The sequence below is a fragment of the Astatotilapia calliptera genome, chromosome 7 (assembly GCF_900246225.1).
Source record: "Astatotilapia calliptera chromosome 7, fAstCal1.2, whole genome shotgun sequence".
NCBI classification, from domain to species: domain Eukaryota; kingdom Metazoa; phylum Chordata; class Actinopteri; order Cichliformes; family Cichlidae; genus Astatotilapia; species Astatotilapia calliptera.
In genome coordinates, this window is record NC_039308.1 from 498,400 (window position 1) to 526,012 (window position 27,613).

The 27,613-nt window shown below is 51.8% G+C and overlaps 2 protein-coding genes across 5 annotated transcripts; one reads left to right on the forward strand and one right to left on the reverse strand.

The window, feature by feature from the left end:
• The first annotated feature begins 36 nt into the window (after window positions 1–36).
• On the forward strand, window positions 37–20,055 carry LOC113024996 (transcription initiation factor TFIID subunit 4-like). 4 transcript variants are annotated; one of them, XM_026172306.1, is made up of 15 exons: window positions 37–1,463; window positions 2,051–2,217; window positions 3,881–3,967; window positions 5,336–5,524; window positions 5,606–5,728; window positions 5,814–5,903; window positions 5,970–6,161; window positions 6,445–6,508; window positions 6,744–6,852; window positions 7,614–7,783; window positions 8,101–8,231; window positions 8,411–8,536; window positions 13,064–13,120; window positions 15,474–15,590; window positions 17,926–20,055. In XM_026172306.1, the coding sequence occupies exons 1-15, from the start codon at window positions 413–415 to the stop codon at window positions 18,085–18,087; spliced, it is 2,835 nt and encodes a 944-aa protein (XP_026028091.1). In that variant the 5' UTR covers window positions 37–412; the 3' UTR covers window positions 18,088–20,055. The 4 variants fall into 4 exon arrangements, with proteins under 4 accessions (XP_026028091.1, XP_026028093.1, XP_026028094.1 ...); XM_026172308.1 differs by having other exon boundaries at window positions 2,051–2,199; XM_026172309.1 differs by lacking the exon at window positions 3,881–3,967.
• A 7-nt stretch (window positions 20,056–20,062) lies between these two features.
• Window positions 20,063–26,001, reverse strand: LOC113024998 (BTB/POZ domain-containing protein kctd15-like). The gene is made up of 5 exons (XM_026172312.1): window positions 25,696–26,001; window positions 23,498–23,673; window positions 21,907–22,051; window positions 20,500–20,802; window positions 20,063–20,411 (listed from the first exon to the last, which is right to left on the reverse strand). Exons 1-5 carry the CDS (start codon window positions 25,936–25,938, stop codon window positions 20,250–20,252), a joined length of 1,029 nt encoding a protein of 342 aa, XP_026028097.1. The 5' UTR covers window positions 25,939–26,001; the 3' UTR covers window positions 20,063–20,249.
• Between the last annotated feature and the right edge of the window lie 1,612 nt (window positions 26,002–27,613).

Sequence of the window (27,613 nt, forward strand, 5' to 3'; positions counted from 1 at the left end):
GACCGTGTGGCTCTGTTGAAGTGGTGGATTGTGACAGTTCACAGATGTAAACATGTGTGGAATAAAATCAGCAGGATTTATTGACCAGATTATTGAGAAATCTGATTGATAGATAGAATCTGATCAGGTTTCTCCTGGATCATTTTGTTTTCTTTTACTCCACTTTTGTTTTTACGGGTTATATACGAAGCCTCTTTGTCCTCGTTGGCTGAATTGAACGGAACGGAACCTGTGTTCAAATAAAGTTTTGAGTGGCTGGACTCTGCCCTCACCTGCGAACTCACCTGTACACAAAGAGCTGCGGCTCTAATGGAAAATCTGCCTCTCCTATCTCTATGCTCGGAAGCGAGCCGGATCCTCGGCGCATGCGTACATTCTAAAATACGATTTGCACAACGGTCCAGCATCAAAGATGGCGGGAGCCTCCGACCCACTGGAGGACATGCTCTTCAATGAGGTGGACGAGAAGGCGGTGAGCGACCTGGTCGGTTCTCTGGAATCTCAGCTAGGCGACCGAAAGCCTCCCGCGCCTCCGTTTTCCGCCGGGAAACGAGACGCGGCTCCGTCGGCCGCGGGCCACTTCTCAGGGAAAGTGCGCGGAGCGGAGTCCGCGGAGCAGCCGCAACAAGGACATCCCGGAGCGGTGCTGACCCCGGAGCCCGCCGCAAGCGAGCCGCCGTCCGCCGCACCGCTGCCCTCGTCTACCTCCGCCGGGCCCGCGGGAGCCAGCCTGGCCGCGGTCGGACCGCCTCCGCCCGCCGGTTCTCCGGGACCGGGACCTCTCGGCGCTCCGGCCGCCGGCGCTAGCTTCCCCCGGGCTGCGGTCCCGGGTCCGAGCGCTGCGGAGGCGGTCAGGAGCTCTCCGCCCGGACTGCAGAGCGTGAACGGCGGTACCGGAGCCGCCAAGTTGGTGAGCTCTCCCGGTGTTCCTGCGACCGCCGGGGCCGGCCCCGCGACTTCACAGCCCGGCTTCCCCGTACCTCAGCACTCCGGGGGCTCCCCCTCCGCGGTCCTGCAGAGGCTCCCCAGCCCGGCGGCCCAGAACGGGCTCGACCCGCAGGGCGGCCCGCCGGCAGCCCCCGCCGCCTCCGCCTCTCAGGTCGTGAACCACAACAACCCTCTCATGCACGCCAAGGTGCTCGTGCCCAGCCAGCCCGCCACCGGAAGCTCTGTCATACTGACCGGCACCCCCTCCCCGGTCCAGGCCCCCATCAGCCACCCTCAGACCGGGACCAGCACGTCACCCTCCCCCGGGGCTAAACCCGCAGTCAACGGGGTGTCCCAGCCCGCCGTGGCCGTGGTGAGGCCGCCCGGACCGGCCGTGGTGGCCACCTCCATCCCGCAGCAGAGACCCGGGCTGGTGGCCGCCACCACCCGGGTCGCTACTTCGCAACCCTCGCTGGCTGTCCGGCCCCAGCAGCAGACCACCATCCAGCTGCCCCAGGGCTTCACCATGCCCCAAGGTGAGGACACACACACACACACACACACACACACACACACACACACACACCAGGTGACCCACAGTCTCCCAGCTGATCTGTGAGCCGATCAGTGATCGATCGTCCCTTTGAGGAGGACCTGATTCTGTTCAGTAACTGATCTGCTGAGAGCTGGCAGCCTCTGATGGAAGGCTATCGATGAAGTGATCAGCTGCTGATCAGTTTATGACTGATTAATCGACTAATCTGAACGTTTCATAGTTGCAGCTTTGAGGTTTTTGTTGTGTGAATGTTAAATCAATAATCTGATCAGCAGGCAGATTGTCAGACTGAGGTTGGCTCTGTTTGAGTTCCTGCTCCTGCTGTGTGAGCCACAGCGACCACAGCAGTGATCAATAAAGGATTCTGATCAGTGGACTAGCTCGAGTCTCCAGCTCCTCGGGGTCACGTGACCATATTCAGCAGATTGTTGAGAACGATTGATTGTGTGGGTTGGTCAAAGGTGAGAGCTGAGACAGGAAGTGAAGAGTCAGGTGTTGCGTTCAGGCGTAGTAAGTGCTCAGTTTACAGTAAATGTCCTGACCTGCCCCCTCCTCCTCCCCCTGCAGGTATGGTTCTGGTCCGGACTGAGACGGGTCAGCTGGTCATGGTCCCCCAGCAGGTCCTCGCTCAGGCTCAGGCCAAGACGCAGCAGAGCCAGGCGGTGACGAGCATCACGCAGAGACCCGCCACGCCGACGGCCGCCACCACCATCCGGGTGAGCACTGCCCCCACGGTAAGCTCCGCCCACACAATGCAGGTGCGAGAGTTTTTTACTTCACATTTAATTTTTGTTTCACTGTCATACTCCCAATCTGATGAGCTTGACCAATCACAGGCAAGTTCTTCAGTAGGGGTGGGTTTCAGTAATCAATAATCAATTCTAGCTTGAATGAGGCGATATCGATTCATTCAAATCCTGAATCGATTTTTAAATATATTGATTTTGCCCGAAACGCCAGAATCTCAGGTTAAACCTCACAACATTTCTACAACCACCAAACAGCTAAAACAGTAAATGCGAGCAGGAACACGATTCTGCACAGAGACGTAAACACAAAGGGCGGACCCCCCAACGCATCAGAATCAGTCAGCTGTCGGCGTTTAGCCCCAACGGCGTGCCCGTGTACGTGCCATCAGGTGAGAAAGCCGACAGCTCACAGATTCTGATGCGTCGGGGGGTCCGCCCTTTGTGTTTACGTCCTTTTTTGGGCTCGATTCTGAAGCGGTAGTTTTGTCTCTCCAACCAAACTTCACTGAACCAGCTGCAGATCCAAACTCCGCATCACATAAACATCGTCATGGACTCACTCTGACTTTGGATGTTTTGCTTCCACCACGAGAAAGTCACACTTCCTGCACAGCTCTCTCTCTGTACTTCAAGAACAGTTTCCCCTCTATAAATCTGTTTTCTGCATTATTGTGCACCAGTCACCCGTTGTTCACAGCGCTGTCGGCCGCTGTGCTTTATTTGATTTAATTTAACTGACCTCTGACAAGGAAGCGTAATTTCTGCTGTTCAATACTGAACAAATGTAAACTTTTTAAAATGCTGTGTCTCTAATCCTGTAACTTTGCTTCACTTCAGCAGCATCAGGTCATGTTTATATGTTGATTCATGGTTTTCTTCTGTGTTTGATCGACTGCAGAATATTTTAAGGTTGTCTGCTATAAAACGCCAGAACAGGAAAATCTCCTTCATGTGTTTGTGTGTTGCTCACTTACTTTGACACAAAGGCCTCTGCTGTGATGCTCACACCTCTGATAAAGTCTGACAAGCTGTAAAAATATGAATATGTGCTGATAAATGATCAGAATTATAATATTTCTGACTGTCTGAGACAAAATTTCCCTGATTCGAATCGATCAAATCGGGACCTCGTGAATCGGAATCGATACCCAGCCCTACTTTTCAGTTTATTTACTGCTGCAGCCAGAACAGAGGCCAAAGGAGGCCAAAGGAGGCCAAAGGAGGCCAAAGGAGGCCAAAGGAGGGGGAACAGCTAAGCTGTAGAGCCTCTTTACTTCACTGTGCAATACTTTTTGTTAACAGTCAGCGGTGCAATAGACTTCAATGCCCTTGTATTCTTATTCTATTTATTCTTTTTATCCCTTTCGTATATTTTCTTTACATATGTGTGTATAGATAATCTTCTGCTCACGTTCTGTAACTTCTGTCGGTGTTGCTATTGGAAACCGAATCTCCCAGAGGAACCCACCCGAGGGATTAATAAAGTTTATCTTATGTTAGAAGTCAAGCCCCTCCCCTTTTAAAGCTCTGGGGAGGGGCTTTAATGAATTAAAAAGGAAGTCCTTCTGTAGTGCTTGTTTGTGATTGGTGGAACTGATGTTACCTGATGGTGCGGTTTGTTTTTTCCCCTCCTCCCTGCTGTCGGCAGGCACCGGGCACCCCTCAGACCGTCCGCCTGGCCACACCTACTCAGACCAGAATGATTCAGCCTCCCTCCACGACTGCCGCAGTGCAGGTGTGTTTCCTGCTGGCAGCACGTCATGTGACACCTGATGGTTATTTTAAGCCTCTTTTCCACCAGTCTCTAACGCTCCATTAACAGTTAGTACCGCCTCAGCGTGCGTGGGGTTGTACCTGTTACTAATCAGGTTGTAGTAACAGGTACCCACAGGTACCACACGGCTGTGGGTCAAACTGTGTGGTCGCCAGTGTTGGGGAGTAACGGAATACATGTACCGCCGTTACGTATTTCAAAGACAAAATATGAGTAACTGTATTCCGTTACAGTTACCGTTTAAAAAGGTGGTATTCAGAATACAGTTACTTTGTTGAAATAAATGGATTACACTGCGGTACTTTCCTGTTTCATGTTGTCGCGGGTCAGGACTGTTTGGGGTTTGTTTGACAGCTACGTTCTGTTGTTCCAGGCGGCAGCGTTACGGTTGTCATGGTTACAGGGCGACGCTCTCTCTCTCTCTCTCTGCGACTGTGTGTTTCCTGGGTGAGAGAGCGCCTTTTCGCTGTTGTTGTTGTTGTGCTAAGCTAACAGGCAGAATGCTACAAGCATAGCTCTAAAGAATGTAGCATCATGGGTAGTGTAGTCCGTGCTGCAGGGAGAATGGCCTGCCATACACGTTATGTGTCTGTGAGCGCGAGGAGGGAGAAAAAGGGGAGTGGAAAGGTACGAGTTGTCGAGGAAAAACGGGAGCTGGAAGCATGTAAATATAATAATAACCACTGCAGCCAAGAAGAGAGCCTGACGAGCCCAGCTGTAAGTAAGCTATTAAGACTCGACTGTACACCGTGTTCGTGTTTTCCTCCGAAAACAACAAGTTCCGTTGGAGCCTTTCAACGCCTCTCTCTGTGTCTCGCAAGAAAAGTTGACCCACACAACAAAGTAAAGCTAGTTTTCGGCTACGAGCCGACAGGGACCCCGCCGTATTAGTCAGAGGTCCCTTTACTACAGTTCGGAGTCGCGGACCTTCAGTAATAGTAATAAATCACACAGCAATAGTACATTCACGTTGTTGTAAAAAGCATGATAATATATTAAGTAATCCAAAGTATTCAGAATACGTTACTGTCATTGAGTAACGTAACGGAATACGTTACAGAATACATTTTGGGGCATGTATTCTGTATTCTGTAATGGAATACATTTTAAAAGTAACCTTCCCAACACTGGTGGTCGCTAGCCTGTGATGAAGGCGACAGACGTGTTAGACCCCGCCTCACCTTCCACACCTGAGCTCTAAACTTTTAAAACTTATCAGACCGCCATCTTCACACCAGGTCTTTATTTAGAGTGAACGCGGCGGCGTGTGTCACATGAGGTCAGCCTGATGGTGGTCATGTGACTTGTCTGTTTTCTGTTGCTTTACAGAAGGCGCTCGCAGTGGCGCCCAGCATCACGCCGGTATCGGTGAAGATGACGACCCCCCAGAAGACGCCGACGGTGATCACGACGGGGGGGACGCCTGTCGCCAAACCTGCCGGTGTGCCGTCCACCCCCATGACCGGCACACCGGCGCCCGCAGCCTCGCCCGCCACCAGAGTCACCGTGGTGTCCCAGGTGGGTTCAGGTGTATCCGGCAGGTTTGGGCTGCTGTGATGGAGGCACTTCCTGTCTCTGACCCTCTGTCGTCCTCAACAGGAAATGCAGGAAAACGTAAAGAAATGCAAGAACTTCCTCGCCACGCTCATCAAGCTGGCGTCCCACAACTCGCCCTCGCCGGATACCTCGAAGAACGTGAAAGCCCTGGTGCAGGACCTGCTCGTAAGTAGCTCCTCCTCCTGCTCACTGCCGCCTGATTGGACCTATGGGGTCATGTGATCGTACGATGCCGTCTTCATGTTTTCAGGACGCCAAAATCGAGCCCGAGGAGTTCACCACTCGGCTGCAGGCCGAGCTGAAGTCCTCGCCACAACCCTACCTCATCCCCTTCCTCAAGGTACGGCTGTAGTACTGCGAATACTGCAGGTGTTACTGCAGGTGTTAAGCGTGTGTGTCTCCACAGAAAAGCCTCCCCGCTCTGCGGCAGACGCTGCTCAACAGCCAGCAGTCTCTGATGACTGCACCCCCCGGCGCCGTGGTCACGCCTCCGGCCACCCCTGGCTCAGTCACCGCCGCCACCATCAGGCCGCGGCTGCCCGTCAACCCGGCCGGCGGCACCGTCCGTCTGAACGCACCCATCGGCACGGCGGCTCTGGTAAGAATCGTCAGGTTACAGGTCAACAAAAAGACTTTTGTAACCTTTGACCTTGTAAATATGAAAATATTTTGGATGTTTTAATTTGGAAAAACGCTCCAGCTGCAAACCTGCGTCAGACTCGTTTATTCGGACTCTAACGTCCTCACCGGAGCGCTGCGGGTAACCGTGAGCACGCCACTCGCCGTCAACAAACAAGTGAACGCTGACCCCTCAGAGGAAGTCTGAGGCTTAGCCCTCTGTGATGATGATGTAATGATGATGTCATGATGCTCTCCTGCAGCCTGTGTGCAGACCTGGAGTGCAGACCGTGCAGGCTCGGGCGCCGATTGTCTTCAGACCTCAGGGTGAGTTTGTCGAGCTGCTCGGCGCACCTGGAGAGTCACTTTTGTTTTAAGGGGCGGAGCCTCCCGCAGCTTAAGCTGCTCAGTTTTAAATAAATCGGCTGTTTTAAAGGTTAAAAAAAAAGCAGCAAGCGCCACCACCAGGTGGCAGCAGACCGCAGGGTTATCAGGCCTGTTTCACAGCTGGTGGGAGGAGCTTTTTTATTTTTTTAATAAGCATGCTTTTTTCCCTTTTCAGCTACGCTGCAGGTGAGAGGACCCACAACCATCATCAGCAAAAGCCCTGTGAACCTTGCAGCTCAGGCCAATCAGAAGAAGCTGAGCGATCCAGGGGGCGGGACGTTCAGGTGAGCAAAACGTTATTTAAAAAGTAAAAAGTTTCTGTGACACCTGTAAACTAACAATGGACACGGAACGATGGATACACTAGTCCCGGAGGTCGAACAGAGATACGGAGGCCCCGGAGCGCCAAAAAACAAGCATCAAAACAGGAAGTGCAGAACAGCTGTTTCAGTCACACAGGTCGGCTTTACTGAGGACGGTCGAGGGTCACCTCACCTGAAACGGCACAAGTGACATTCATTTAAAAACATGAGCTGAGAACACCTGACCGTGTCGGATCAGTCTGGAGAAGGTTAGCGTTCTTAAGGTTGGGCCTCTGTGAGCACAGGTCACGATGATGAAGCACGCGTGACCTGTGACAGCAGGAAGTGACTGTCCAGCGTCTCTGGCTCTGACTGGTTCCTGATTTGGGTCAGAGGGGTTGCGATGAGCCGGAGTGTTACTCTGACCCGGCGAAGGCTCCAACAGAAAAAAAAGACTAGTCACCACTTCCTGTTGGAAGCGTAGTTCACAGATGAGGCAGCAGGGGGCAGTGTGTGCCCACAGCGAGCAAAGCTGAGTGTAGGTGTGAGAGGAACATATTTTAATACACTGCAATAAAAAATAAGTGTGTGCGTTTAAAAAAACAGGAAGTGACTTCATCTTTGGGCCAATGAGATTGGGGAACGCTGCTGTGCTTCATTCGCAGTGTGGACCTGAGCTCTGACACGTTCTTCCTCAGCCTCGACATCCCTAACCTTCCCGCTTTCCTTTTCTTAACCCGCAGAGATGACGACGACATCAACGACGTGGCTTCGATGGCTGGCGTCAATCTCAATGAGGAGAACGCCCGAATCCTCGCCACCAGCTCGGAGCTCGTGGGCACAAAGATCCGCTCGTGTAAAGACGAGGCCTTCCTGCCGAGCGGCCTGCTGCTCCGCCGCATCCTGGACACAGGTCAGTGTGAAAACTCAGCAAATCAGCGGGTCTCCTGATTCTCCTGTACCCGCTCAGGTATCACGCCTGAAAGCCTGTTTCACCTTCAGCCTCAAAGGTCAGCTGAGTCAGTCGGGACCTCCTCCTCCTCTGTCGGCTGTTCTTAGTGAAGGATGCAGGGAGGAGTCTAAAACTAGTTCGAGGACAGGAGGAGAACTGTAGGCGCTGATGAAGACGAATTCAGAAAGGAAATGAAGCCGGGATGATCGACCTGCAGAAACCACCTGCTGACGTGCAGCGGCGTCCCGTCCTGATGATCTCTGTTTTCTCGTCCTCAGCTAAGAAGTTTGGCGTCAGCGAGGTCCCGCCAGAAGTGGTGAACCTGGTTTCCCACGCCACGCAGTCCCGGCTGCGCACCCTGCTGGAGAAGGTTTCGGCCATCGCGCAGCACCGCACGGACGGCGGGAAGGTAAGAACGCTCGCAGCGTGCCTCACCTGCGTTTAGATCGAGCCGCTGTCGGGCTGTTTCTGGACGACTCCGCTGTAGATCTGCTGTTACCGTTGAGCTGCGCAGGCTGATGTTAAATTAGCAGATATTTAAATGGAGTCTGGTTTACATGTCCCGTTTCTCTCCTCCCCCCCAATCAGGATGAAGAGCGCTACGAGCAGACGTCGGACGTTCGCTCTCAGCTGCGTTTCTTCGAGCAGTTGGAGCGTTTGGAGAAACAGAGGAAAGACGAGCAGGAGAGAGAGATGCTGCTGAAGGCCGCCAAGGTACGGACACGTTTCTGCGTTCACCTTTCTGAAGAGTTCAGTTTAAAATGAAATGTTTTTGAAAGAAGCTGAGTTTGAAGAGGACCAGCTTCCTGTTCCCCGTCCTGATGTAACACATTTTATGCAAAGTTATATCAAATATACACTAAGTAGAAACGATCACTAAACTAAACACAAATGAAACAAGTAAATCAAACTGCAATTGTATAAAAGGCCGGGCTTCTGCTTCTGAGAGACCAGACAGGTTCTAAAGATCAGGAGCCAATGGGAAGGCTGTTAAATCTGCAGGAGCAGCTGGTTGGTGGACCTCAGCGCCCGCAGGATTATATGGTTTCAGAAGTTCTGCTAAGTAAGCTGGTCCATCGAGACTCTTAAAAACAAACAGCTTGCATGCAGCGAAGTCAGATCAGAGCCAACGTATAAAGAGCTGCAATGACGGAGACGTTGGATAGATGTGTGTGTCTGTGAATGTCCACCAGCAGAGGACCCACATCTGAGCCCTGTGGAACTCCACGTGTGATGTTTGTGTGGAAAAACTCACCAAGAAAGCTCATGTTTCTCTAAAGGTTATAATTTCGTGGACGTGAAATCAAATTGTGTTTTTATGGGCCTGCCTAGTGATCAGTGCTTCCACTAGAGATGTGCAAAGCAGCCGGTATTTGTATCTGTTGAGGGGGGGGAAGTATTTGTATTCGAGTAAAAATCCATTTTTTTGCATTACACTTCTAATTAATGTTATAGTAAGTAGTGAATGGACAACGGGAACCTCTGCTAAGGTTAACTAGCCTATAGCCTACGTCTTGCTGTCTGCAAAAGACTAACATAAACGTACATACAGTGGGGCAAAAAAGTATTTAGTCAGCCACCGATTGTGCAAGTTCCCCCACCTAAAATGATGACAGAGGTCAGTAATTTGCACCAGAGGTACACTTCAACTGTGAGAGACAGAATGTGAAAAGAAAAATCCATGAATCCACATGGTAGGATTTGTAAAGAATTTATTTGTAAATCAGGGTGGAAAATAAGTATTTGGTCACCTCAAACAAGGAAAATCTCTGGCTCTCACAGACCTGTAACGTCTTCTGTAAGAAGCTTTTCTGTCCCCCACTCGTTACCTGTATGAATGGCACCTGTTTGAACTCATCATCTGTATAAAAGACACCTGTCCACAGCCTCAAACAGTCAGACTCCAAACTCCGCCATGGCCAAGACCAAAGAGCTTTGGAAGGACACCAGGAAAAGTATTGTAGACCTGCACCAGACTGGGAAGAGTGAATCTACAATAGGCAAGCAGCTTGGTGTGAAAAAATCAACTGTGGGAGCAATCATCAGAAAATGGAAGACATACAAGACCACTGATAATCTCCCTCGATCTGGGGCTCCACGCAAGATCTCATCCCGTGGGGTCAAAATGATCATGAGAACGGTGAGCAAAGATCCCAGAACCACACGGGGGGACCTGGTGAATGACCTGCAGAGAGCTGGGACCAAAGTAACAAAGGTCACCATCAGTAACACACTACAACGGCAGGGAATCAAATCCCGCAGTGCCAGACGTGTTCCGCTGCTGAAGCCAGTGCATGTCCAGGCCCGTCTGAAGTTTGCCAGAGAGCACATGGATGATACAGCAGAGGATTGGGAGAATGTCATGTGGTCAGATGAAACCAAAGTAGAACTTTTTGGTATAAACTCAACTCGTCGTGTTTGGAGGAAGAAGAGTACTGAGTTGCATCCCAAGAACACCATACCTACTGTGAAGCATGGGGGTGGAAACATCATGCTATGGGGCTGTTTTTCTGCCAAGGGGACAGGACGACTGATCCGTGTTAAGGACAGAATGAATGGGGCCATGTATCGTGAGATTTTGAGCCAAAACCTCCTTCCATCAGTGAGAACTTTGAAGATGAAACGAGGCTGGGTCTTCCAACATGACAATGATCCAAAACACACCGCCCGGGCAACAAAGGAGTGGCTCCGTAAGAAGCATTTGAAAGTCCTGGAGTGGCCTAGCCAGTCTCCAGACCTCAACCCCATAGAAAATCTGTGGCGGGAGTTGAAAGTCCGTGTTGCTCGGCGACAGCCCCAAAACATCACTGCTCTCGAGAAGATCTGCATGGAGGAATGGGCCAAAATACCAGCTACTGTGTGTGCAAACCTGGTAAAGACCTATAGTAAACGTTTGACCTCTGTTATTGCCAACAAAGGTTATGTTACAAAGTATTGAGTTGTATTTTTGTTATTGACCAAATACTTATTTTCCACCCTGATTTACCAATAAATTCTTTACAAATCCTACCATGTGGATTCATGGATTTTTTTTCACATTCTGTCTCTCACAGTTGAAGTGTACCTCTGGTGCAAATTACTGACCTCTGTCATCATGTTAGGTGGGGGAACTTGCACAATCGGTGGCTGACTAAATACTTTTTTGCCCCACTGTATAACTCCCACAAGTGCATACAATTCGACACAACTACACAAGCGTTGTTTTAACCTTTTAAACCGAACTTTAACGTTACTCTGTCAACAGCCTGTTGTCCAAATCCAGTCCCCAACCTTTTTTGCGCCACAGACCGGTTTATGTCCGACAATATTTTTACGGACCGGCCTTTAAGGTGTTGCGGATAAATGCAGCAAAATAAAACCAGTACTGGTACCAAATAAAATTTATTGATAACACACGGCAAAAGACAGAGAAACTGAGGTAACGATCAAAACAATAAATATTAACGATAAAACCCTGAAAACCGTAAATTTCACACCTGAACCTCAACACTCGCGGCCTGGTACCAAAAGGCTCACGGACAGGTACCGGTGCATGGCCGGGGGTGGGGACCGCTGGTCTAAATGTCGCGCTAACAGCTGCGTAAACAGAGCGAACACGAGAGCACCTGTGCAGACGTCAATAATGCAGCGTAATTGATTAATCTTCAGATCCTCGCGAAACTTATAAACTGCCTCCGGAAACCAGTTAAGGTAGAACAAAAATCTATTCAACAAAACCAGTGATGCAGTTCAGCCGAGCCTCTCTGTTGCTGTGGAGCAGCCCACACGTCACTCGCTCGTGCACTCATGCGCTGCAGTCTCATGAGGAAACTCAGCTTTTTGATATAAAGTTTTTCTTGTTCCCGAATACAAATATTTTTTAAAGTATTTATTTGAAATAATTATTCGTAAAAAATGCGATATTCGTGCCTTTCCGAACACCGTATTCGAATTCAGCTCCACCCCTAGTTTCCACTAATCACAGCTCACAGTGAAAGCACACCTTCACTCTCAGGCGTGTTTCTAAAATGAGTGCGTGAGCCGCCTGGATGAAGGCGGCGGCTCGCAGTCTAACCCTCAGCGTGCACGCAGGTTAGATTTCAGGTGTGTTTGCTGCAGGAAGTCCAAACTGAGGAGCTCTGTTTGCGGTCCTGGATCTTCTGTCCTCTCTGACAGAGAAAAGGTTGTTTCTGTAACGATCTCTGCTTCGCTGTGTGCCCTCAGGCGTCTCTCTGCTCATCACTGATGAGCTCACACTAATAGCTCGTGCTTCTGTCCCCGCCTGAGCTTAGACACTCTGATTTGAAAGAACAGACTGTAGGTAAAAGATGGGGAGAACATATAGGTCCTCGTCCCGCATGTACTTAGACTGATGTAACCCCGCGCAGCTGTGATTCCTCGAAGGATGCTTTCCTCCTCCTCATTTAGCCCATTTGTGGTTGATAATTTCACAGTTTTTTAGTCGTGCTGCCGACAGTTGGAACAAACCACTGACTGGCTGCTCTCATCAAAACGAGCTCGTCAATGCCTCGCCATTTTCTCTTCCGTTTTCCGCTGTCTAACTTTGGGTTCTTCCTTGGACACCAGCGTTTTTGTTTTCGCCCGCCCACTTAACTCCAGAACTGTAACGCCACACGCCTGAAGTTACCGTTTCCCTCCTTCCAGAGCCTTCTCCATTAGTACTCGGATCGGCTCACCATGGATCGCCACGGCTTGACTTGGATCGACTGGTTTTCCATCACAATGCTTTACTACCTAACCTGCATGATCGTCGTCATAGCAACATGTCAGAACATCGCGCGACACGAGCGCTTCAAAGCCGATATACCTGCTGCTCGCTCTGTGGCTTTTCGCTCAGGGAACACACCGTTGTTGTTGTTTGTAACCAGTTCTTTTCAAAAATGGCGGTTTGAATTTTCATGAACGAACCGAGTGATGCTACTGACCAGCCAATCGGTGACATGCAGTCTGACGACATCACATGCTGGGATCACATAATTGCATAAAGCAGACTAGCAGCAACGTGGTGCATTGCTGCCCCAACAGGTCAGGAGTTCAATCTAAACCCGCCACGGTGGCCTGGGGCAGGTGATCATTTCCACCCGTGGATGCTGTTGCAACATCACCCAGGATTCTCTTTGTGTCGATTACCGAGGTTACCTGCTCCCTTGACCCCAAACTTTAATAATGTCTGAGCTGTGGGCCGATGTCTGACAGGTGAAGATGAGCAGATTAATGCATCTACTCTGTTTTTACTTCCAGAGTCGTGCCAGACAAGAAGACCCTGAACAGGCTCGACTCAAGCAGAAGGCTAAAGAGGTACACCTGTCTGTCTGTGCGCCTGTCTGTGCGTCTGTCTGTGTGCCTGTCTGTGGGCCTGTCTGTCTGTCTGTGGGCCTGTCTGTCTGTCTGTGCGCCTGTCTGTGCGTCTGTCTGTCTGTGGGCCTGTCTCTCTGTCTGCGCGTTTGTCTGTCTGTCTGTCTGTGCGTCTGTCTGTGGGCCTGTCTGCGCGTTTGTCTGTCTGTCTGTGCGCCTGTCTGTGCGTCTGTCTGTGCGCCTGTCTGTCTGTCTGTGCGCCTGTCTGTCTCTCTGTGCGCCTGTCTGTGGGCCTGTCTGTCTGTGCGTCTGTCTGTCTGTGGGCCTGTCTGTCTGTCTGTGCGCCTGTCTGTCTCTCTGTGCGCCTGTCTGTCTCTCTGTGGGCCTGTCTGTCTGTCTGTGCGTCTGTCTGTCTGTGCGCCTGTCTGTCTGTCTGTGGGCCTGTCTGCGCGTTTCTCTGTCTGTCTGTGCGCCTGTCTGTCTGCGCGCCTGTCTGTCTGCGCGCCTGTCTGTCTGTGCGCCTGTCTGTGCGCCTGTCTGTCTGTCTGTGCGTCTGTCTGTGCGCCTGTCTGTCTGTCTGTGCGTCTGTCTGTGCGCCTGTCTGTCTGTGGGCCTGTCTGTGCGCCTGTCTGTCTGTGCGTCTGTCTGTGCGCCTGTCTGTCTGTGCGCGCGCCTGTCTGTGAGCCTGTCTGTCTGTGCGCCTGTCTGTCTGTCTGTGCGCCTGTCTGTCTGTCTGTGCGCCTGTCTGTCTGTGCGCCTGTCTGTCTGTGCGTCTGTCTGTGCGCCTGTCTGTCTGTGCGTCTGTCTGTGCGCCTGTCTGTCTGTGCGCACGCCTGTCTGTCTGTCTGTGCGCACGCCTGTCTGTCTGTCTGTGCGCCTGTCTGTCTGTCTGTGCGCCTGTCTGTCTGTGAGCCTGTCTGTCTGTGCGTCTGTCTGTCTGTGCGCGCGCCTGTCTGTGAGCCTGTCTGTCTGTGGGCCTGTCTGTCTGTCTGTGCGCCTGTCTGTCTGTCTGTGGGCCTGTCTGTCTGTCTGTGCGCCTGTCTGTGCGTCTGTCTGTCTGTGCGCCTGTCTGTCTGTGCGCCTGTCTGTCTGTCTGTGCGCCTGTCTGTCTGTCTGTGGGCCTGTCTGTCTGTCTGTGCGCCTGTCTGTCTGTGCGCCTGTCTGTGCGTCTGTCTGTCTGTCTGTGGGCCTGTCTGTGCGCCTGTCTGTCTGTCTGTGGGCCGGTCTGTCTGTCTGTGCGCCTGTCTGTCTGTCTGTGCGTCTGTCTGTCTGTCTGTGGGCCTGTCTGTGCGTCTGTCTGTCTGTCTGTGCGCCTGTCTGTCTGTGCGTCTGTCTGTGCGTCTGTCTGTGCGCCTGTCTGTCTGTGGGCCTGTCTGTGCGCCTGTCTGTGCGTCTGTCTGTCTGTCTGTCTGTCTGTGCGTCTGTCTGTCTGTCTGTGGGCCTGTCTGTGCGTCTGTCTGTCTGTCTGTCTGTGCGCCTGTCTGTCTGTGCGCCTGTCTGTCTGTGGGCCTGTCTGTGCGCCTGTCTGTCTGTGCGCGCGCCTGTCTGTGAGCCTGTCTGTCTGTGCGCCTGTCTGTGCGCCTGCCTGTCTGTCTGTGCGCCTGTCTGTCTGTCTGTGCGCCTGTCTGTCTGTCTGTGCGCCTGTCTGTCTGTCTGTGGGCCTGTCTGTGAGCCTGTCTGTCTGTGCGCCTGTCTGTGCGCCTGTCTGTCTGTCTGTGCGTCTGTCTGTCTGTCTGTGGGCCTGTCTGTGCGTCTGTCTGTCTGTCTGTGCGCCTGTCTGTCTGTGGGCCTGTCTGTGCGCCTGTCTGTCTGTGCGCGCGCCTGTCTGTGAGCCTGTCTGTCTGTGCGCCTGTCTGTGCGTCTGTCTGTCTGTCTGTGCGCCTGTCTGTCTGTCTGTGTGTCTGTCTGTGGGCCTGTCTGTCTGTGCGCCTGTCTGTGCGTCTGTCTGTCTGTCTGTGCGCCTGTCTGTCTGTCTGTGCGTCTGTCTGTCTGTCTGTGCGCCTGTCTGTCTGTGCGCCTGTCTGTCTGTCTGTGCGCCTGTCTGTCTGTGCGCCTGTCTGTCTGTCTGTGCGCCTGTCTGTCTGTGCGCCTGTCTGTCTGTGGGCCTGTCTGTGCGCCTGTCTGTCTGTGGGCCTGTCTGTGCGCCTGTCTGTCTGTACGTCTGTCTGTGCGCCTGTCTGTCTGTGCGCCTGTCTGTCTGTGGGCCTGTCTGTCTGTGCGCCTGTCTGTCTGTACGTCTGTCTGTGCGCCTGTCTGTCTGTGGGCCTGTCTGTCTGTGGGCCTGTCTGTCTGTGACTTCATTAAGTGTAAAAACTGAGTCATGTGAGTATTCCTGATGTTCTGATTGTTCCCACAGATGCAGCAGCAGGAGCTTGCTCAGATGCGACAGAGAGACGCCAACCTCACTGCGCTCGCCGCCATCGGCCCGCGCAAGAAACGCAAGCTGGACTCACCGGGCGGAGCTGGCACAGAGGTAAGACACCAGCTCAGAGGTGGTGTAAGAAACAGAACACAGCAGGGAACCACATCATCATCATCATCATCATCATCATCATCATCATCGTGTATGTGTGATGATGTCAGCTGCTAGCTCAGCTGTTCTTCCAATCAGCTGTGCATCATGGGGCGCTACTGCTCAGAGCCCCTGCATGACCAGTTGAATACATTACTGAACAACCTCCACCTTTATCCACCCGTATAGGTGATGACTCACTGCTGCCTCCGCTGGTCGTCAGAGGAACTGTAGGTTTACTTCTTCTGCTGCTGCGCTTTTAATGGCACAGAGTGGAGAACCTGCAGCGTGTCTGACCAATCACGAGAGAGCGCGCGTGTATATAACGACCCTCCCTCTCCTCAATTCAGGCTGTGAATGTGAGCAGAGTTGAGTGAAGGGGGTCAGTGTGTGCCTGGGGGCTGTGAGGGTCTGACTTTCCCCCTCTGCCACCTCCCCCTCCCCTCAGGGGCAGCCATTCATTTCTGAAATGAACTGAGACAGCGGGGGTGGGTGGTGCCCCCCTGCCCATCCTGTCCTGCCTGGGGCTGGCCCCCCAGCAGCCGCAGACAAAGCCAAGCCCCTACAGAGAAATCCAGCATTTCTGGGCTCGTTTAGCAGATACAGAGCAGCTGGCAGCAAGCGTGGGGGCGGGGCAACAGGGGCGAGGCACTCCGGTCGGAGTTGCTGTGTTCATGTTTTAGTAACGGTGTGCTGGCGCCATGCTCGTTTGACTAATGAGTTAACTTATTGGCTTATGAACTGGGTTGGGCTCCAGATGTTTGCAGCTGTCAGTGCTTTTCTCAGGAAATGAAGCTCCTGATTGGAGGTTGAGAGGAATGACCACGCGATGCAGTGTGTGGCGCGAGCTCACTGAGCTCAGCCTGCATTAGGATCAGACGCCGTTTGTGTTCGTGGACGCTCTGAGCTCAGAGGAGTCAGCTCAATGAGAAGCTCAAACCTTACCGTGTGGCAGCAGCGCTGCAGAGTGAACCGCAGTGGCTCCTGTAGTCACCCTGAGGGGCGTTCACGAGCCCGCAGGGCGTCGGTGTAGATGGAGCCTTTACCTGAGCCCCCGCTGAGCGTGAGTTCACACACCATCAGTGTTAATGGTACAAGCTTAGACGGCCCGCTGAGGGACAGAGGTCGCATTCGTGTGGGGCGAGGCGGTGTCGGGGCAGCTGTGGTTGGTGCTGGGAGAGTCTGCGTTTGTGCCGTGACACCTGCTCAGGTGTTCTCACGAATGCGCCCCACTGTTAGAAACAAAGGAGTTCAAACTGAGCCTGAAGGCGATCAAAGCCGAATGAAAGGAAGCGTTTGTGCTTCCTGTTGGTGAAACAAGGCGTCTGCAGGCGTGCATTCAGAGCAGGCTACAGCCTGAGGTGGTGGGGGCGGGTCCGGGGCGGGCAGACCCAGCTGAAGCCTGATCGGGCCTGCAGTGGATGCTGAAGGGCAAACTGCTGCAGCTCCAGGGCAGATTAGAAAGAGGCAACACAAATCTCTTTGTGCTGGAAATTTCCAGCGGAGAGGGAGCAGCGCTCGGACGCCGTGACATGTGCTGACAGGACTGAGTCGCAGACGCGTGCACGCAGGTGTCACTGTGGCGTTGTCAGCTCTGAATGAAACAGGAAGTCCATCTTCCTTCATATAACATCCAGCAGAGGGAGGAAGAGCATCCGTCATCCTCAGGAGCAGCTCGCTCTGAATTGCTCGCCAACATGAGCCTGGTCGGCTTCGGTAATCGGGTCAGCCTGCAGCTCGCCATCACGTTCGCCATCAGCTGACTGCAGATACCTGCAGCTCTGTGAGAACCCATCGCTCAGGGCCTTTCTGGATTATTGGGGCCTTTTCGGTCGTAGGGGGGGGGGCTTCATCAGTTTCTCTCGTTTTGGATGCTTGAATATGATTGGCTCACCTTAGACCGTGTGACTGGAACTGCTGCGACGGGCATGTTGGAGCAGCAGCTGCTCAGTACTTTGACTAATCGCTGCAGGGCTGGGAGTCACCTGACCTCCGGCTGCCGGCGCGCCCTCCGCACGCAGGTGTGGCCCGGCAGCAGGTCTGGACCCAGCGAGGGATTAAAGCAGCGTGGGAGAGCTTGTGCAGACATGGGGCGGAGCCTCGGCATAGACCCGGCATCTCTAAATGCACCAAACATGGAGGTCAAAGGTCGCTGTGCTTCAGGCACTTTTTAAGACCGCGAGACAAACGGTGTGTCAGAGGTCGCACAGCAAGTGCAGCTTTAGCTCATCAGGATGTTTTTTCCTTCCATGTTTGTTTCCTGCTCACTGCCTCCTCTCTCCTTCCTCCTCTCCAGGTGTCCTCGGGCTCAGCCGCCGGCTCCTCCGTGGCCGGCTCCTCCCGCCAGCAGCCCCGCCAGCGCATCACACGAGTTAACCTCAGGGACTTAATCTTCTGTATGGAGCACGATCGGCCCACGGCTCGCTCCCTGATACTCTACAAGGCTCTGCTGAAGTGAGGAGGGAGCCACCGCAGCCGCCCCCCCTCGCCCCCAGTCCTCCAGCGGAGGTGTTTGATTCTGGTCTTCAGTCCTTACGGCACCTTTCAACGCTCAGCTCTGCTTTTACGATTATTTTTAGAAAAGGACATCCCGCCTCAGCTCGCCCTTCCGTTAGCGGAGCACTCCACTGCTCTCATCCAGATCAGGCCAATCAGAAACCAGATCCAAGGCTGATTGGACAGATTGTGATTGGCTGAAAGGCTGGTCTGTTTTGGTGCTCGGCTGCTCGTTGATGCAGTTTAAAACAGGGTGTGAAACGCGGCCTGGGTTATGCTATCGAAGCTGTGGCCACGCCTACCCCTGTAGTTGAGTCCAGCAGTGACGTCTGGAACAAACTGCTGTTGAATACTGTTTCAAGTCATGTGACCAGGAAATAAACTGCCTTATTAAGTCCGCCCCCTCCATTACCCACAATCCAGCTGGACCTCGAGAAGCTGTGTGGGAGATCTCCTCTGTTGTGTCTAGCCGCTGACTTGAGGAACATCACCACATCACCTGTAATTATTCTCTTAGTTACTCATTTGAGCAAATTCTACTTCAGCGTGGAGTTCGTCAGGGCGCCACTTTGGGTCCTTTTGTTCTTCGCCAATGTTTCTGGTTGCTGTGGTTTCTCTTCCTCTTAGAAACCTTTCGTCCACAGCAACTCCTCCGCTGCAACTCCACGCAATTAGTCCGCCAATCAACACGTGAACCGTCTCGCGCGGTTTCACGTGGTGTTCCTGTGACGCCATAAAAAGCTGAGCTGAGCTGACAGGCATGCAGCGTGACACTGAGCTTCTCCTGTGAGATGAGGTGGCGAGCGCCTCCGGACTCCAGCGCTGTACCTGAACAGGTGCCTTTGAGTCAAACCTTTCCCGACCTCTTTAGATTTCCTGTTGGCCCACTCAGGACGCCAGGCTCGCAGGCTCATCGTTTTGTTTTGAAAGTTTTCTGATCGCGCTCAGATCCTTCGGCTCAGTTCCGTCACGTGATGGGAGGAGCTTCTTTTCACGATGTTGTGTTCGTCAAAGGAACAGTTTAACATTAAGACAAATCTGTGTGAGAGCCGGACGGTCAGATCGGTGAAGTCGTGGCGTTTTCGGGCAAATCGAGCGCAAAACCTAGCAAGATTTCACAACCTGAAAACTTTTTATCGATTAGAAAAATCAATGTCCAGTTTGTTTTGATTAACCAGCTGATTCTTTTCTCAGATAATGAAATTACAAATATCCTGTTAACGCAGACTGACGCCCTGGTAACCACCCGTTGTTGTTGTGATCGCCCGCTGAACACGCACCTTGTCTGCAAACGCGCTAAAATCTTGTTGCCTGTGACGCCAAAGCTTTTACTTTGAAGGTGAACTATTACAACTTCCTGCATGGTTTCCATGCAGCTCGGAAAACATCGGCCGCGTGATCACGAGGATTTGAATGCAGCGCCATCTGCAGAATGCAGATTTATTTATTTTCCCTAGCAACTGTGGTTACCGCGGTTACCGTAGGGCAACTGTAGCCTAAAATTCCTACTTTCTACACGTTTGAGGAAAAAAACCATTTTTCCTCATGAAGTCGTTTCTTTAGAAAAAATGTTGATGACGAGTGGCTTCATTGGAAGGGGGCGGGGTCTGAACGTCACGACTCTCAGCAGGTAGACTGACGGACTGTCCCTTTAAGGTGAAACAGGAAGTGCTCCTCCTCCTGGCGGCGGCTGCGTGCGACTGGACTCGAGCCTCGTGGTTGAAATGCAGTTTGAAAGTTTCCGGAAGGTTTTTAACGCTTTAATGTCGGTCTGTGTGGCGATGGCGTAGAGCCCTATGAACTGAAGGACGCCATTTTTGGGACTATTTATATTTCCTACATTGTGTATTCGCACCTGAGGCCCGCCGGGCCGTTTTACAGTCGTTTGTACCTTTGCAAAAAAAATGAAATAAAGAGAAGGAGAAAGTGGGCGGAGCTTTGTGTGGTTTCTTTTTATGAGAACAACAGCTGAGCTACAAACACATTAAATATACAAACAGCACTTTATAAAAATGTAATGACACTTAGAAAAACCATTATGTACACGGCAGCCAAGCTCCGCCTCCTGAGGCCTCCGCTCCAGGTGTGCTCGGCGTGCTCAGGTGACACGGTCACCGCTGCTCTTTAGTCCAGAGGCTCTTGCTTAATCCGGATTGGCGTGCTGATGACGGACTGGCTGTGCTGCAGGTCGCGACACAGCACGTACTCGCTGAACTGGGACGAGTCGACGCCGCCGCCGCAGGACGCCTTGATTTCGAAGCCCTTCAGGAAGAGGCGCTCGAGGACCTGCAGGGAGACACGGAGGCACAGATGAGACCCGCCTCTCCTCGGCTCCTGGCGTGTGGAGAACGTTTGGCGATGCGAGCGGACTCACCTGCACAGAGTTGAGCCTCAGGTACCCGTTCAGAGGGAAACGGATGACATGGGTTGGGTCCTGGTTCCAGCCGGCGTTCACAGAGTTGCACATCACGTCTCCGGTCTCGGGGAAGATTTCCTCGATGAGGACCTTCTCGCCGCTCAGCGCGATCCTCTCGCCCAGGTCAGGTGTGACGCGGACCACCAGACACTCGCAGGGCGCCGTCCGCTGGGCCTCGCGCTCCGCCTGCCAGCGCTCCAGCTCGCGCACCATCGGAGTCAGCTGGTAGTACCGAGCCTCCTCGTACAGCTGGGGCAAGTCCTGAGGACAGAGTCACATGACAACGATCAGCTGATCAATATAAATAATAAGCTAATTACAGATCAGCCTGATTACATGACCTCATGATGGACGACCTGTTTCCTGCGTGGTATTTGAAAACTGTCAGATCAACAGCTGGAGCATGTAGGATCAATCTACCAATCACAGAGAAGAATCCCAGCAGCACGAGGAGCTCCACATCACATCCTCTCTTCAATTCTTCTTTCCTTTAATTCTTTCCTTCCTATTTCCCTTTAAAAAAGACAACTCTCCTGACCTTCACTTCCTGCTGTACTGGTGCTTTTATTCTGAAAACCCGAGCACACTTAATTCTCTTGCCTCTGATTTTCTCTGTCTGACACTCAGATGGAGGTTTGTGGTTTTTCCCCTCACTGCCTCAGGCGTCCTGCTGCATCGAAGCCCCCCCCCCCGGTGGAAGTGGGGGTGGGTGTGTTTATGTAAAGCGGCGGTGTGTCCGCGGGCCGTCTGACTCACTGTGAGCCGGGTGTCTCAGTAACAACACACACAGATCAGAGGAAACAGTATGCTGCTAACACACACCTCCTGCTTTCATTTAGTAAAAGACACTCGTCTGCGCCGCCGCAGAGTCCGAGCTAAAACGAGTCTCAGTATGAACCAATCATCTCTGAGTCAAACTCTTCACGTCTCCTCAGAGTTTGTTTTACCCATTTGTGAAATTTGACCATGAAAGTAAAATAAACATTAGCTGTTTCCATGGAAACTGAAATCTAAATAAACTAAACCGCGTGCCGGTTGTCTCGGTTTAGTTTATTTAGATTCTGCTCAGCATGTGATCCTCTCACGCTCTGCTGGTCACTGATTGGCCCAAGCTCACGGGTTATACAGCTACAGGTTTGTTAATGTAGCACCAAATCACACGTGTGCCTCAGCGAGCTTCATACTTCAGGCTGAGGGTCGCACAATAACAGGAAATCAACAAGCGGACCGCTGCCTGTGGAAAAATTCCCTTTTAACAGGAAGACCCAGGCTCACGGATGGGCAGCCATATAAAGATCATCAGTAATGCAACTGGTCTGAACCGTGAACAGGCGTTCACCTGTGCCGGCTGCTGCAGGGGCTCACCTGGAAGTCTTCAGGAAGCAGCAGCTTGCAGGTGCGCAGGAAACTAAGGATGTAGCGGAAGATGTCGCCGTCCCGGTCGATGAAGTAGTGCTGCTTCAGACTGTCCAACACGATGGGCTCTGCACCGCTGAACAGCCGGCTGATCCTGCAGAGACACGAGCCGGGGTCACGGTCTGATGTCAGACTGCCCGAGGTCAAAGGTCAACAACATGCAGCCATGCGCGTGCTGGGTGAGGAGGATGATGATGATGGGGATGAGTCCGCGCGTGCTGGATGAGGAGGAGGAGTAATGGTAAATGGACTGATTCTTATAGAGCGCTCTCTGCCAGAGTCCTCAAAGCGCTCTATACAACACGCCACATGCACCCAATCTAACCAACGTTCACACTCCAATGGACGCAGCTTGGGGTCAGTATCTTGCCCGAGGATATTTGGCATGCAGACTGGGGGAAGCCAAGGATCGAACCACCGACCTTCCAGTCAGTAGCTGATCTGCTCTACCATCCACTACAGCCAGCCCAGTCTGAGCATGCTCAGTGAGGAGGATCATGTAACGTGTGCTGGAGGATTTCTGAGCCGTGGTCAGGCTCTTGTGGAGTCTCTGCAGGCTGAATCTCTTCTCCTCCTCCTCTTATCAGCTTCGCCTCCTCGTCGCCTCCTCTGTCCTTCTCTCGCTCTCTTTGGTCGGGTACAGCAAAGAGCGATCAAACACGCCATCATTAAACTCCCTGTTCCCGCCATTAAACAGCTGCAGGTGTTTGTATTCATCGCATCACCATTAAATGCTCCTTTTCATCTTTAACTTAATAATTAGGGGAAGGCCCCGCCATGGGTCTGTTTCTCATTCTAATGTTAATATTTTATACCACAGAGTAATATTAGCATACAGAACACACACATTAGCATTAATCACGTTATTATGGCTGTTTTTGTTTCAGGCCATGATTATTTTTTTAAAGCAGGAAGTGAAACCATTGTGTTTTTGATGGTTGGGCTGTGGGTGGATACAGGTAATGGAGAAAGACTCCACATCAGAGCCTGATTGGCTGTAGATACCTGCTGGTACTGGCCTGACTCAGACACACTTGTGTGGGTGTTAGGGCTGGGCCATGTCATACCGCTCACGGTAATACCGGTATAACGTTGGGCAACAATAAGAAAATGAAACATGGCGATAGAATATGGGTAAAACGTGCATGTGCAGTGCCTTTGTTTTCATACGCACATGGAGGCGACACAGAATGAGGAGAGCGAAAGCGGATCGTTGAATGAAACGATGAACCTGAACTGGTTTGTAAAAATGCTGCAGCTTCACTGGTGTGGAACTGGTTTAGCTTTCGTCCGTCAGATACACAACAAAGCACTATTTTTGGTAGCGCATGCTAGCGGGCCGTCGTTATTACCGTGTTGTATGGAAAATACGTCACACTTAAAATCAACCCTTTGATTTTTCTGAAAGTCGACAGAGCCCCTTATAATCCCGTGTGCCTTATGTATGAACTCTGGTTGTGTTTACTGACCTGGAAACCTCACCTCACTTCAGTAAACATACTTGCATGCCCAGGTATTCCCCCAGGCTCATGTCTCTCACCTGGACTCCGGGAACTTGGTGAGCGTCGCCAGGCTGCTGGTGTACATGTGCCCGCCCACGTCGATGTGGACAGGGGCGTTGGCCTTGGTGAGCTGGGCGGGCGACGGGATACCTTGGGTCGTCATGGGCGACACAGGTGAGTGGCTCAGAGACATCCTGGACAAGCTCCGTCCCTCCTATCACAAATAACAGCAGGTCAAAATTCAGAACACACCGGTTTTATTTTGAAGAGGCTTCACCTGGATTTACCCAGGTGTGTCCTGCTGAGTTTAAAACGCTTAAGTGATTGTTTCAGCAGCTTTGCATAATTCACAGCTCAAAATAATCCTTCTTTATCTGATACAGTCGGGAATTAGTTGTTATAGCTCCACCTCCTTTAAACCCTGGCTCCGCCCCTTCAAATCCTGACCTGTGGGTCAAGTTAAAACCCTACTCCAAGCTGGCGAGGCCAAAAACGCTCAGCTCGAACTGCATAGAGCGACGAACCAAGAGGTGAAGTAAGGTGGCAGCTTCCATCTTTTATGTACAGCCTATGGGCAGTACCCCTACACCAGTGTTTCCCAATCACTGGGGCGCGGGACATAGGTGTGCCGTGAGAAATGATCAGGTGAGCCGTGGAAGATTATCTGGTTCCACCTGATTAGTACTCTAAGCAACCAGCGTGAGTAACGGGCAGAACAATGGCATTCTCTTCCACTAGAGGGCAGTACAACTACCTGCTCTAATTCAATGGGTCGCTAACTGCCAGTAAAAAAGAAGAAGACAAAGAAATGACATAATAGTCATGCTGTGAGATGACACAGCGCGTAACAGCAATAGATAAGTAATTGCAAAGGAAAAGTAGTCAGTGTGACCTGGTCCTGGAGGAAACTCCGACCCAGGTGAAGCCCCAGCATGAGCAGTGGTCAGAAGGAAGCAAAAAAGGTAAACTGGGGACAAACCGAGTCAATTCTGCGATGCCTGGAGTGCGGGGGAAATGATCAATGTGCTTTTTGTGACATTTTTGTTTGGGGGTGTGCCGTGGCTCCAAAAGGTTGGGAAACACTGCCCTACACGACCAGCAGGGGATTCGCTGCGTGTTAAACCTATGCCTAGTTTTCTTCTGCTGCTGCTGTTTACTGAGCCAGCTGGAAGACGAACAGCGCCAACTAGTGTTTCTCTGACCTAGGCAGAGTCAAACTGATGGAGGAGGAAGACAAGGACGATGGAGCGCTCTCAGAATAACGACATCTATAATCTGACCTCTGACCTCGGCTGATGAAGGGGCAGGGGCTCCTCCCCCCTCAAAGCATAAGTTTTGTTACAATTATTTTTATTCTGGTTCAGATAAATCTATAACGAGCCGGGGTGGGAGGTGTCCTGGGGGGTGGCTGCTGCCGCTGAAGAACCTTATCTTCCGCCCCCTGGGCTATGGAGCATGAAAGGTGAACATTGCCTCGGGTCACACCAGCGTAGGGCCCCGCCCCCACCTGCCTGTCTGCAGTGGTGCGTTCAAATATCGGGAAATAACAGACGTGAGATCAGTCCGTGGATTTCATCAAACCCTGAAATAAAGAATTGACCTGCACGTGAGGCCACGTGTTTGAACTTTAGGGTTCGGAACATCAAGCCCTTCCACTTTCGCACTTAAACCAACATACGCCAGGCTCCTTTAGAAAAACCCAACATTTAACGTATCCTCGCAAATCCAACGAAGCCAGGTGTCTCCTGACCTGTGTGAAGGTCTCCTCTCCACACTGTGCGGGCTTCTGGTGAAATCTGGATACGAACCCTCACCGACCCCTCTGTTAATTCTGGAGAACCTTATCTTTAACCACAAATAACGGAGATAACGTCCGTCCACAGCGGCGGAGCAGCCGTTAAAGGATGGCCAGAAAGCAGACGCGCTACCGGCAAAGGTTCCGACTGCGCTGAAACATTCTGTAATGTCAGAATATTTGTTTGTGCCGACGTGAAGAATGTGCTACGAAATCAACGGAAAACACGACGGTGTGTGGTGTGGTGGCTGTTTGTCACCGGGACCCCGGAACACTTAAATCGGACGTTTTTTTAATGGAGTCTGGCGGCGAGAACGGAGCAGCTCGGCGTGTCTTCCCCCGAAACGCGTCTGAATTTCTAGTTTTACGTCATAAACTCGAAAACTTTATAAATGAGCCTCACAGCAGCACCTGTGCCCCCCTCCCGTCCCGCTCACTCACCTGAGAGGAGACCGACACGGAGGACATGGAGGGCGGCGTGAGAGAGAGCTCCGTCCCGGCGGCAGGGCTGCGGTCCCGGAGAGACTGAGGAGGAGCAGAGAGGAGGGCCGACAGAAGAGCACCCGGGGCCCCGCAGACCCCCCGGGGCCAGGTCACAGTCCCGACCCCACCGAGGCAGCGCGCGCACGAAGGTGAGATCCCGCAGGTCCCGCCCCCTCCCGAATGACGCGTCCCATCACGCATTACCCGCCCGCGGCCAAATGCGCCATTTCAATTACTGCGCACTGCTGGATGGAGACGTGCGCCGCCAGCCTGCGCATGCGAAGAGGAGAGCGCGCGCACCCGAAAGCATTTTCAGCTGCAGAGCGCGCGCAACCCCCACCCGCGGTTTATTTTGATTTCTTTTTCATATTCCCACAATGTCCTGTAAATACAAGATGACCCACTAACACTGACGCCACCTTGTGGTACAAACTGGATCGGCACGAAGGAATGACACAGACCTGAAACCAGAATGTTCCCCGAGGACGACGCTCCGCCCTCCTCCTTCAGATCTGATCCACACAGAGCGTGACCTGAGCGCAGCTCACGTTTGTGGATCTGTGAGCCGTTATTGAAGCTAACGATCTGAACTTCATTAACTGTAAAGGTCTGAATTTACTCGGCTTTGGATGAACACATTTGTGAGTCCTCAGACGTTACACACAGATCAGAATCAGAATCAGAATACTTTATTGATCCCTGGGGGAAATTATTTTTTGTTACAGATCAGCGCGCACACCTGTAAATCTTTGTTACACCTGGATCATATCGTACTGGTTTGGCTCCCCTTTGAGGCCGTTTATTCCAGACTTCCAAAACTTCATTTTGTTCTTTGAGCCAATCGGAGGGGGACGTGCTGCAGGACCTGATCATTGTCCTGCTGCCTTCAGGGTTTTCTGGTAGAGAGCAGAATTCCCTCAGTTACAGCGAGTTGTCCTGAAGCAGCAGAGCAGCACAGACCATCACACCACCGTGTCTGCTCCTGCTGTGATGTTCTCTTTATGAAACGCTGTTAGTTTAAGGAAGATGTGACTCGAACGGCCTGCAGGTCTTTAGATGTCGTCAGCTGAGTGCTCCTGGGAACATGAAGGCAACATGAGCCGACAGTACAAACATGCCGAGTGATCGGCTGTTAGCTCGGTGACAGAGTCACAAACGCATGTCTGCACTTTGATTTTGTTACATACAAACACACTGACAGCAGCAGTGTGTGTGCACAGAGAGGACCGATGTGTTTGTTTGGTCAATGAAAGGCTTCAGTTAGTTAGAGTGAGTTTATAGTTTTGTCTTATTATAAAACATTTGAAATTTAAACTGCTGTTTGACATATTTTAGACTGCTTCACTCTGTTGCACAGCTTCTGTTTAAGTGATTTATTCAATTCAGTTTAAATGTTATTAACACAGCGCCAAATCACAACAGTCGCCTCAAGGAGCTTTATATTGTAAGGCAGACCCCACAATAATAGATACAGAGAAAAACTATCATATGACCCCTATGAGCAGCACTTTGGCGACAGTGAGAAGGAAAAACTCCCTTTTAATAGGAAGAAACCTCCAGCAGAACCAGGCTCAGGGAGGGGCGGGGCCATCTGCTGTTATTGGTTGGGGTGAGAGAAGGAAGACAGGATAAAGACATGCTGTGGAAGAGAGACAGAGGTTAATAACAGATATGATTCAATGCAGAGAGGTAACACATAGTGAGTGAAGAAGAAACCCGCAGTGCATCGTCTGCATAGCGGTGTAAATGTATGCTATGTCTTCTAGTGATGCTGCCTAGGGGAAGCATGTATCAAGAAGAAGATCATTTGTGACCTTTGTAATGATAGTTGCTATTGTTGAAGCTACCCACAGGGGGCGCTCTGGAATCAATAAGA